This window comes from Garra rufa, chromosome 8 (assembly GCF_049309525.1).
Source record: "Garra rufa chromosome 8, GarRuf1.0, whole genome shotgun sequence".
Taxonomy (NCBI): domain Eukaryota; kingdom Metazoa; phylum Chordata; class Actinopteri; order Cypriniformes; family Cyprinidae; genus Garra; species Garra rufa.
In genome coordinates, this window is record NC_133368.1 from 34,871,978 (window position 1) to 34,884,900 (window position 12,923).

General features: G+C 36.6%; 1 protein-coding gene across 1 annotated transcript in view; it reads right to left on the bottom strand.

The window, feature by feature from the left end:
• Window positions 1-12,923, bottom strand: part of lrp1bb (low density lipoprotein receptor-related protein 1Bb) — a 414,599-nt gene that overhangs the window by 223,053 nt on the left and 178,623 nt on the right. Inside the window, exons 5-6 of the mRNA XM_073845088.1 lie at window positions 9,942-10,199; window positions 7,005-7,167 (exon numbers count right to left, since the gene is read on the bottom strand). Of these exons, the coding sequence (XP_073701189.1) occupies window positions 7,005-7,167; window positions 9,942-10,199 (421 nt within the window). The remainder of the gene's footprint in view (window positions 1-7,004; window positions 7,168-9,941; window positions 10,200-12,923) is intronic.

A 12,923-nucleotide genomic window follows, 5' to 3' on the forward strand; every position in this document is an offset into this window, starting at 1 on the left:
AATAAACTCCCAATTTCCTGCTTTAATAAGGTAGTGGTACCTTTTAGATATGGGGTAGGGTTAAGGGACCTAAAATATGGTCATGCAAAATAATTAACATATATTAACATTATAATTAACATAATAAGCAAACAGTTAATAGTGAGAATTGTTCCCTAAACTAAAGTATTAACGAACACATTACATGTTTAAATATATATAAATATAATTTCTGTGTGTGTGTGTGTGTGTGTGTGTGTGTGTGTGTGTACCTGGTATTCATCACGTTGTGGGGACCAAATGTCCCCACAAGGATAGGAATACCAGTAGATTTTGACCTTGTGGGGACATTTCTCAGGTCCCCATGAGGAAATCATGCACAATGAGTTTTTTTGAGGAAGTAAAGGTGTGCACAATCTCCTGTGAGGGCTAGGTTTAGGTGTAGGGTAGGTGTAGGGCGAAAGAAAGTACGGTTTGTACAGTATAAAAACCATTACGCCTATGGAATGTCCCCATAAAACATGTAAACCCAACATGTGTGTGTGTGTGTGTGTGTGTGTGTGTGTGTGTGTGTGTGTGTGTGTGTGTGTGTGTGTGTGTGTGTGTGTGTGTGTGTGTGTGTGTGTGTGTGTCTGTGTGTGTGTGTGTGTGTGTGTGTGTGTGTGTGTGTGTGTGTGTGTGTGTGTGTGTGTGTGTGTGACCCTGGAACACAAAAAAGTCATAAGGGTAATTTTTTGGAAATTGAGTTTTTACAAGCTAAATAAATAAGCTTTCCATTGATGTATGATTTGTTAGGATAGGGCAATATTTGGCCGTGATACAACTACTTGAAAATCTGGATTCTGAGGATGCAAAAATATCAAAATATTGAGAAAATCGCTTTTAAAGTTTTCCAAATGAAGTTCTTAGCAATGCATATTACTAATCAAAAATTACGTTTTGATATATTTAAGGTAGGAAATTTACTAAATATCTTCATGGAATTTCCTAATGATTTTTGACATAAAATAAAAATCTATCATTTTGACCCATACAACGTATTGTTGGCTATTGCTACAAATATACCTGTGCTAATATATTATATTATATTATATTATTTGGTCAGTCTAAAGAACCGCTGCTGTCAGCAAGAGGATCCATCTCCTTCTCAGCAAGCCACTGCCATATTAGATTCAAATGCTGCTCAATGTGATTTTTAACACGAAAATAAATGACATACAGAAGGATAAAGCTGATGAGGTATCTGCAAGTTCAGTGTCTTTCTCCTGCTATTATATGGAAGAAAAGCTCTCATACAGAGCTATGATATTATTCACTCATCCACATTTAATCTGTGAGATGGATATGTCATTCTGACTATGACAAAACAGTTTAATCTGCATAGAATTTGCAAATGCATTTAACATATTAACTTGAGATAAGTATATTTTTAAAAAGTATGTGAATCGCTGTTTTATTAATGTACACATTGTTATATTTCGCTGGTAAATTAAGAATGCCACTTATAAAATAAATGCAGATGAGATTTTTTTTAACAATACTATAATCATTATCTGGGATTATATGGCAAGGTTCAGCAAATTAATAAAGTGAGAATAGTCATGTGTCATTCATGCGTGTTGTTGTTGTTTGCTTTTACAAATAGTTACTTTTATTAATAATCAGAACAAAATATTCTCCCGCCAAGTAAACCAGTTAATTAAGCTGATTATAGACATTGTTGTCAAGCAATGTAGCAATTTACTACATTTATAGAACATATAATCCTATTTTAAAATTAGAATTATTAAAATCAATAATATATATTTATTCATTATCATCAGCGACATTCAACAGTTCTGCAATATCTCCTACAATCCAAACAAACAGTAACAAGTAATGAGAGGACAATGAAGGCAATAAAGCAAAATGAATTAAAAATGAATCCATAACTTGTTTATATGACACATATTGCTCTGTGCTCTAGCGTTTGTGTGTTTGAGGCAAACAAACATTTTCCACCATTGTTGACTGTACTGTGTATATCCTTCCTACATCTGATTCTAATAATACAAACAGATGAGATGTGGATGCAGAAGATATTCTTGCAGTGAATGTTGCATTCTAATACTACATAACAATAACCACAGAATAATAAATCAACAATACTTTATTTATTTGTTTGGTGGTTAGATGAACAAACTCAATAAGCCCAGACAAACCACAAAACACAATGGGAACCAATCTGACCCAGTCATACATCTCATCTGCTACTTTAGACCTTTCGACCCTGACTTTAAGTAATCACTGCAACGTGACACAATGGTCCAACCCAAACTCGGACTGCAGGGGAATTTCATTACTGTAGAGAATACTGAACAGAAAATGCCTCCCCTTTCTTTCACCAAGACAGATTACCAAACAAGAGGGGGGGAGTAACGGATGTATAAAGATTTGCACACTGCTCTGTTTTCATTTTGCTCTAAATCAAATTTAAGTTTCACACTCTCCACAGACTAAAAGAAAAAAAAAAACCCTCACACCCTGCTTTTTCGAATTGATTCGGGAATTTAAGTTAGACTTTGAAAAGCGAGGTTAAACCAAGTTCATTCTTATTCCCTCTCTGGGATTTTTGTTTCAAATTAGAAAGCTACATTTTACATAACGCCTCTCCAGAAGCGTAGAAGAGGACGGAGGCTCCTTCAGGAAAGCAGGCGAGAAATTGAACCAAAAAAAAAAAAAACAGTGAAGGAAAAATATATCAGAACCACAAACGAAACACTTAACGTTTCGTGAACTCTTTCCATAACTACTACGCCTCATGCTGAGCCACTATCACAAACAGCCCCAATTTCTTTTGTCTTCACTCAAGCGCTCCAGGCTGACAGACCTCCTGCATTCACTCAGCCTCCCTCACACACAAGCGGCTCCAACCTCATCTCGCCAATTACAGGAGGAGGACCAGAAAAAGCAGAACAGAATGTAATGTAGTAAACTGCACTTTGCTAAAGCCTGGAGGTTTAACAACTGCACTCCTCTCCCACATTCCCGGGAGGAAACTGGCTGGATGCACTGAAGGGCATATACAAATGTGAGAGAGCCATTCCCGAGGGTTATGTTCATGTAAACGCACCAACGGCGTGTTAACAAAAATAAGCGTTTAAGTTGGTACAATTACATGCTCATCATGGACCATAAAAGGACACAAAATGGCACGTTCACAGCGAATGGAGGAGAAACAGTGTTGAGCTCGTTTGATAAGGGTAAAAAGGGCCAACTTCAAGATTTTGCCTAAACCGGATTTTCTGCTTAAGGTCGACGGTGTGAGGTGAATAAGGGGATCTTTCAAAAACATATGGGAGCCCAAGAGAAAAGCTCAAAACCAGAAGCATATGTTACTAAAGCCATATCCTACAGCATATGTACTGCACACCGAGAGCTTTGCAGAGTTGAAAGCTAGAAAAACAAAGCGATTCTGTATCTAGCCAAGCGTTTCATTTGGCCAAAATGACTGAAGCATTTGCTTTCACTTTATTTGTGCACTTTGTACAACTTTTGCTTTCCAGTTGTAGGTCATTTTCTTTGCACGTAACGCATATATGTGACCCTGGACCACAAAACCAGTCGTAGCACAGCCAACAATACATTGTATTTTTCTTTTATGCCAAAAATCATTAGGATATTAAGTAAAGATCATGTTCCATGAAGATATTTTGTACATTTCCTAATGTAAATATATCAAAACTTAAATTTTGATTAGTAATATGCATTGCTAAGAACTTCATTCGGACAACTTTAAAGGCCATTTTCTCAATATTTAGATTTTTTTTTTTTTTGGCACCTATATTATCCTAATAAACCTACATCAATGGAAAGCTTATTTAAATCAAAGCTTAAATAAATCATAAACAATTTTTAAAATCTCAATAAAAAAAAAAAAAGTCATTATGAATGGTTTTGTCCAGGGTCGCATGTAATATTCTTTAGTACATACACTGCAATGCATTGTTTTTTTTGTTTTTTTTTTATATGTATATGCATTAAATTAATTAATAAATTCAAAGATATCTTAAAATAATAAAAAAATAATTATATTACTGAATTTATATGTATACACACACACACACACACACACACACACACACACACACACATTCAGATTTTATATGTATATATATATATATATATATATATAGTATACACATATAAAATCTGAATATATAAATGTAAATTGTGAATATATAAAAGTAAATAAGAATATATTTTTAAAAATCTGAATACATAAATGTAAATCAGAATATATAGTTGTGAGTCTGAATGTAAATCATGAATAAAAACAAGTAAATCTGAATATGTGGTTATAATTCTGAATATATAAATGTAAATTGCAATATGTAGATATAAGTCTTAATATATAAATGTATATTGTGAATGTACAGTTATAATTCTGAAAACATAATTAGAAATTGGAATATATATTTTAAAAATCATGAATATATGAATGCAAATCTAAATATATATTCTCTACATCTCAATATGCATGCCAAGAGATAGATGTTCTGTATTGATGTATTTATTTTTTAGTAAAAACAGAATGCCAGTACAACCTTTATATATGTATCAGTGCAGATATTGTACTATAACAATTATTGTAAGTGCATACCACTCATCTAAACATATCTATTCTTGTGAACGTACATTAAAGACTGACAAGAAATTGTTGAATAAAGTTGTTATTTTTGTTTTCTTTGTGCACAATAAGTATTCTCATAGCTTCATAAAATCAAGGTTGAACCACTAATGTCACATGGACTATTTTAATGACGTCCTTACTACCTTTCTAGGCCTTGAAAGTGGTAGTTGTGTTACTGTCTATTAAGGGTCAGAAGGCTCTTAGATTTCATCAAAAACGTCTCAATTTGTGTTCTGAAGATGAACGGCCTTACGGGCTTGGAACAACATGAGGGTAGGGCTGCAACGATTCGTCGACGTTGTCGACAAAAATCGATAATAGAAATAGTCGACAATGAATTTCATTGTCGATGTTGTCGCCAGACAACCGAGTGAGGCATCTTTCTGCCGAGAGTCGCACATACGCAGCTTCTATGCTGAGCGATAACATACAGAAATGGCGGCGTCCAACGCAGCAGCTGCGCGTACCAAAACACGCCCGTTTCACACATACTCCGTCTGCAGTGCGTTTTTTTTTTTCCACACCCATGTTAACGGATTAGAACGTTCACAATGTACGGACTGCAAACGCGTTCTGTGTGAAAGCAAAACGAGTCTGTGCTTCTTCTGCACCGCATACGTAACGCACACGGACTGTAGACGCACTGCAGACTGAGTATGTATGAAACAGGAGTAAAGTTTGGGAGCATTTTAGCCTGCTACGGCGAATTAAAATATTACCTGCATGGTTTGTAAAGCAGTCCTTGCGCATCACGGCAGCACCTCTGTGATGCACGAACATTTAAAGAGAAAGCACGTCGGACAGTTGAATGAAACGGAGTTTGGCTGGCCTCGGTAAGATTTAAATAACATGGAAGCCAATACGTTTTGTTTTGGATATACATTTTTGTTTACTGTTTTATTGCTGCTGATGGTTTACAGGAAGAAAATGTTTACTTGATTTTAATTTATTTTTTCTTATAAAACAAATGTGCCTGTCCATTAAAAAACTTATAGAGTTTCTTAATTTATGCATTTATGTCTGTACTGACCGAGCACTGTGCCTAATTGGTTTTAGACAGGGCATTTTTATTTACTTTTAGTATGAATTGGCCTATCAGCAGCAAAATATGCATCTTTTATTGAAGTACCCCCTTCTTTCTTGTGTTTACTATAATTTTCCACATAATTAAAGCAATCTCATGCTAAATTTGAGAAAAATTGAATAATTATCCGATTAGTCGACTAATCGTTTCAATAGTCGGTGACTAGTCGACTATTAAAATAGTCGTTAGTTGCAGCCCTACATGAGGGTGAGTAATTATGTCTGAATTTTTATTTTTGGCTGAACTATCCCTTTAACCTTTAAGCAAAAAGACAGCCGCCATACCGAGTGCTACAATTTGCACTATTCATGTGTATGAAAGGACCATCTTTGCCTTATACAGGGAACAAAAAACATTCACACTAAAATTCCAAAAACTAAAGTGACGCAGCTAGAGAATTCAGCCCTCTGTGCGTTGCATTTAAAATCTCTTGAAAGTTTTTGAAAGCTCTCCGAGGTTGTTGATGATCACAGGAGAAAGAACGCAGCATTTAGACTCAAAGAGATAAACGGCTGTCATTTCTTTTAAACACGCCTTCATTCAGGGTAGTCAGAATTTCGTTTTTGTCAGAGTCACAGCACGAAAACAAAAGGATGACAACCGCATACCGAAGAACGGAAGCGAAATTGATGGCCTGGGCTCTCCTTGCAGTCTTTAGTCTGCTGAACACCGGTGCTACAATTTAGGTTCAGTGGGCGCAAGGCGTCTCATTAAAAAGCCCGGAACAGAGTGCTCTGCCTGTCCTTGCACTCTCATGAATAAATGGGACAAACTCTCTCCTGAATTCCTATTCTAAGCTCGCCGGGAATATTACCACGGCGCTCCTTTTAGCAGCTAATAACTAGAATAATCATGCTGCCCTTCTCTCCTTTGAGGACTCTTTGTGTTCTTTTACTCATTTCTCCCGAAACATTTCCACAATCACCATGCTGACGGAGGGATCCACCACCCCCTTGTTTCAACGGCTTTGTGGTGTCAAAGCAAAACAAAACTCATGTAAAGCAGATTTCTGCAAGGGCGTTCGAGACTGTGGGATGCTGGATAAATCATGGAATACTAATGACACTCCTGACTGTGGGAGTCGTAGCACAATCATGCAACCAGACAGTGTCGACAAGAAGAGTAAATATTTAGCTCTGGGAACAGTACAGGCAAGACAAATTCGCAGAAATATTTGCCTAAAATATTGCAATATATGTGAGAGGATTTAGATCATCAAAGGCCTTGTCAAAGATGAAATCTCACTCACTTCATGCATTTTCAACTCACCCCATTAGAGGATCCAGAGCGATTGCTTTAGGGTTCAACAGGTCGAGGTCTATCACTGTAACGCAGGTGTCTCCGTACTGGTTGCAAACAAATACTCTGTCGCTTGCTTGATCCACGAAGTAAAAGTTTCCTGTGAGCCAGTCAAAGGCTAATTGATCCACATCTGGAACAAAGAAAAACATGGTCAGTTTATACAAAACAAGTAGAAATATTGATGTGACACATGATTAATTGGCATATGTTCATAAGCCATTGAGAATTCTTGTCATGAAGCATTAATCAATCAATCATATTCATAAAAGAACTTATTCGTTAATTACAATTTCAACTTGATCTCATGATGAAAACTTACCTGTGGGAACTTTTCACACGAAATACGCAAAATACGTACCGCTATGTACATTTTGTGACATATTCGATGTGAAATGTCCATTGAGTGGTGCTAAAGAAGTGTTTTTTTTTTCACGAAACAAATAAACATACTTATGGTACGTTTTATGTGACATTGGTTTAGTGTTGCTTTCGTCAACGAAAATTATCGTCGTCAACGAACCTTTATCACAACCTTTATCACAAAAACCAGACGAGACGAAACGAAAATGCTGGTCATGTGACGATGACTATAATTAAATGTTTAATGCAATATCGTTGACAAATAAAAACGAGACTAAATGTGGTTTACAAAATAAAAACTATGCTAAAATGTCTCTTCATTTTTGTTGACGAAAACGAGACGAAGCGAAATGTTATAACGTTAGATTGATGTGCTCATGCCCAGTAGCCAGAGCTGTATCCCTTCTAGCCTAAACCGCAGGCGACGTCACTTTCTCAAGCCCCACTCGCGGAATTATCTAGAAGACGACTACAAACGAAGTTAAATCTGACACAGATAAACGGACCGATGGCCGGCCAGCTGGGGTTCGTCTTTGGGAGAAAAAGAAGAAACGACATTTCTTCGAAGCGCTCCCCTTAACTCTATCATAAAAGGTTCATTATTCAAAGCTTTTCAACACGTTGTACACTAATGGCATCTTGTGGTCAAAGGTGGAAAAAGTTTCTTTTGCGTCCCAGATGCCCAAACGATTTTTGGACAGTTGCATAAAATAGATCAATTTGTGCTACGAAAACCATAAGAAATATTTTACTTACACAAGGTATAAATTAATTAATCTGTAAATAAACTTATAAAAATATAAGCATGATTCATGTTGGCATAGATGATCAAAGTAAATTAAGAATATTGTTAAGCTGACTAATATTATTATTAATTAGAAGTGCTTGTGAAGCGGGGATTACTACAAAATTAACATGCACAAAACTACACATGTACATATTTATTCGTTATGATTTATTCTTAAAACGTGAATGACACTTGAAACCTGTGCAAGGGGCTTGTTATTTGATTTTGTTGTAAATTCAAATTAGAGCATCTACCGTGTCTGGAATGGATGTATTCTTGAGCCTATAAGGTAACAATAATATAATAAGATAACCTTGTTTGAAATGGGTTTGGCTAAATGAAAACTTTGGTTTCGTCTATACTACTATGTACTTATACTATATTGACTGGGTTAAATAAAATTGCATTACTAAAAAGAGACTAAAATACAATTTTTATTGACTAAAACTAGACTAAATGTCATCAGTTTTCGTCGACTAAAACTAGACGAAAATAATTCTGACTAAAATAAGACTAAAATGCTCAGACTTTTAGTTGACTAAAACTTGACTAGACTAAAAAGAGTATGAACGTGACTAAAACTAATAAAAACTAAAATTACAGCTTCACACAAAGACTAGACTAAAACTAAAATTAAAACCGGCTGCCAAAAACAACACTACATTGGTTTTGTATGTGTCAGTTCTGACACGGAATGTCTGTTGAGTGGCGCTATAACTCTAATGCTCCGTGAAGTTTTAAAATTACGTACCATCAGCACTACACCAAAATGTACTCAACAGTATGAACTGAAATGAACAGAACAGAAATGTACTCAACGAAACATATGGAGATGTAATCATAACTGTGTACGAAAACAATTACAAGTGCTTGCTGTTTTACTGCCTCTAGTGTTCATCTCTGTTGGAAAATACAGTGAAAATGTTCCCACAGGTACGTTTTCGTCATGAGATCAGGTAGTACAATTGCTACTTTTCCTTTTTCAATGAATATTTTATTGTTCAATGTTGTTACATAGTTAGAATAGGATTTTAAATGGAATATAACAACGTAATTTTATAAATTAACAAGCATGATAAACAAACTGGAAGAAATGAGTCAAACAAACAGTGCTTTTTAAGTAAAAAGAAACAAAACAAAAGTGCCCTATAAACTAAGTCATATTAGTACAATTTACTTTTTTCAAGATCATAAACTTGGGGTCCATTAGAGGCTCTTAATGCACTGCACCAGACTTGAAATAAGCTATAGCTGAAATGCTTTGCTTTTAGTCATAAAGAAATTCTTGGTTTAGAGGCTAGTGTTTGGATCAATATCCTGAAATGAGAGCATGTTCTTATTCTCCGATTCAACACTGAAAACTAATAGGCTAATTATTAAAAGAGTAATAAATCATTTTCGATTTGAGATCTTTTAATGCATACTTAATGGACACATACTGTAGGATGAACTACACAAATGTGCATAAACCATTTCACGTAGTGGTAAATAAATTATAAGCTCGGTTAGCTTCCATACAGCTTGCATTGATAAGCATTATGCAGTCAAGCAGGACTCAGTGTTACACCAAGCGTTTTGTTCAGGATGAGAAGATAAAGTCTCATGAGTAAAGGACAAAATGTACTAAACTTTTAACATTACATTTTTTAACTCGCATTAGTACCAGAAATTCCATTTTTAAGTAGTATTCTAGGAAGTTACGAATGGGCACCATATTGTATCTTTAATGTAGCAGGAGAGTTTAACAGGAACCATACCGTGGAGATTCTGGACTGTCTTTACTTCCTGTTCTTTAGTAAAGCCACTTGCTTTCCTCATCCTGGCACACCGGAGTTGTCCGGAGGACTCTGAGGATGTGACCCAGCATACTGATTCGTCTTTATGGTTGAAATCCAAGCCATGCGTTCCATTTGAGTCCAGTTGTTTGAGGGTTTGCAGGCGGGATCCATTTAGGGCTGTGATTATAATATTATCCGAGCCTCCAATCAGCAGCGCTGCAGGGTTTTCACCAGGCTCTGGAATAGATGGATAGGAAAATAGTGACAAGACAGCTTGAGGCCAGGCATTTCCTGGGCATTCCATGCTTTCACTAGAATAGGATAATACTGGCTTCCGCAGAGGGCACGGGTAATTGAGAAGCATGTCTCTTAGGAGAGAAACCCATTTTCAGAACACAGCAGTCAGCTGGATATTTCTCTTCTTATTCAGTTTTGCAATGTATTTCAAAAGTGAAAGTGGGTATTATACTCATATTGTAGAATACAATTTGTGTGTATTATGTGCATTTGTGTGTGTATTTCTCTGCCTGTGAATATTTTTTTTTATCAGGTATCAGGTTTGTTTGTGCATGTGTGTATATGTTAGAGCAGGGTTTTGACACAAATTTCACAATTTGCTTTGCCTATGCTTCATAAACATTCAATGCGATCCGATTTCATTCAATAACGATGTATATTTTGAATATATACCAGGTACCGCACATGGCAAATTTTCTCATGGAAAAAAAACTCTCAACAAATCCTGTAAAATAAACATGAGAGTCAGCTGGTTCTACATTACTTTTGAGGTAAATATGGCATTATGTGACGTATTGTTTACAAGCTGTTATATTGACGTCTTTCCACGGTTGACTGATTAAGCGATTACATGAGATTTTTTCTGTATTCTTTCTTTTAACATACCTTCAGATGTTCATGTTTATTTTGTGCTAAAACGATATCAAAGCAGAGGAGATGATCAGTTCACGTGCAGAATTAAATTAAAATGTTAATTATTTTACCAAAAAAAAGAGGGATCATACAAAATGCATGTTATTTTTTATTTAGTACTGACCTGAATAAGACATTTTACCTAAAATACATTTACATATAGCCCACAAGTGAAAATAGTAGTTAAATGTATAGAAATTACATCATTCAAAAGTATACATCCACTTGATTCTTAATAATGTGTTGTTACTGAATGATCCACAGCTGTTTTTTTGTGATAATTGTTCATGAGTCCCTTGTTTGTCCTAAAAAGTTAAACTGCCTACTGTTCTTTAGAAAAATCCTTCAGGTGGCAGAAATTCTTTGTTTTTTCAGCATTTTTGTGTATTTGAACCAATTCCAACAATGACTGTATGATTTTGAGGTCCATCTTATCACACTGAGGGGCTCATATCCAACTATTACAGAAGGTTCAAACACTAACTAATGCACCAGAAGGAAACACAATGCTTTGAGAGCCTGGGGTGTAAACTTTTGAACTTTTGAAGATGTGTACTTTTTTCTTATTTTGCCTAAATATAATATGTGACCCTGGACCACAAAACCAGTCTTAAGTCGCTGGGGTATGTTTGTAGCAATAGCCAAAAATGCATTGCATGGGTCAAAATTATTGATTTTTCTTTTATGCCAAAAATCATTAGGAAATTATGTAAAGATCATGTTCCATTAAGATTTTTTGTAAAATTCCTACTGTAAATACATCAAAATGTAATTTTTGATTAGTTATATGCATTGTTAAGAACTTAATTTGGACAACTTTAAAGGTGATTTTCTCATTATTTTGATTTTTTTGACCCTCAGATTCCAGATTTTCAAATAGATGTATCTCAGTCAAATATTGTCCTATCCTAACAAACCATACATCAATAGAAAGCTTATTTATTGAGCTTTCATATGATGTATACATCTCAGTTTTGTAAAATTTAACCTTATGACTGGTTTTGTAGTCCAGGGTCACATATATATATTTTTCCATTTAGCACTGGCCTTCAGAAGCTACAAAATATGCTTACATGTTTTCCAGAGGACAAAATAAGTTAAATTTACCTTGATCTTCAAATTCAAAAAGTTTTCACCCCCTGGCTCTTAATGCATCGTGTTTCCTTCAGCATCAGTGAGCGTTTGAACTTTCTGTAAGAGTCACATAAGAGTCCCTCAGTTGTCCTCAGCGTGAAAAGATGGATCTCAAAAGCATACAGTCATTGTTAGAAAGGGTTCAAATACACAAAATGTCACAGTTCACGCAGGGGGAGAGATCCATCTCAGACTACTCCATCGAGTTCCGCACCCTGGCGGCGGAGTGTCAATGGAACGAGGAGGCGCAGTGGCATATGTTCCTGCATGGGCTGGCTGATCGCGTCCAGAAGGACATCTACGCCCTGGACCTACCCGCCAACCTCAACGGCCTTATCGATCTGGCACTGCGGGTAGATGCTCAACTCTCCCGAGCCGAGCGGCGGTGGTTGACGATCACGAGCCCATGCAGGTGGGTCGAGCTCGGCTTACTCGGGAGGAGAAGGAGAGGCGGAGATCCCAAGGCCTTTGTTTGTACTGTGGGGCAGCGGGGAACTTCACCTTTAGCTGTCCGGTAAAAGGGCCAGCCCGGCAGTAAATTTGAGGCTACTGTCGGGTGGGATTTCCGCTAAGAAGACCTCATCCAGCTCGACCTCCACACTCCTCCCGGTTAGGCTAAGATGGTACAACCACGATCATCACTGCACTGCACTGCTGGATTCGGGGGCAGAAGGTAACTTTATGGATTTCACTTTCGTGAAATTTTTCGTTTCATTTGCAACTTCAGCCAACTAGCCTCGCTTCTGACTGCCTTGACCTCCCCCAGAACGGCGTTCAGGTGGTCAGACACAGCCGAAGCTGCGTTTGCCAACCTCAAAAGCCGCTTTGTTTCGGCTCCCATTCTGGTCACCCCTGATCCATCACGTCAGTTCGTGGTGGAGGTCGATGCGTCAGAGG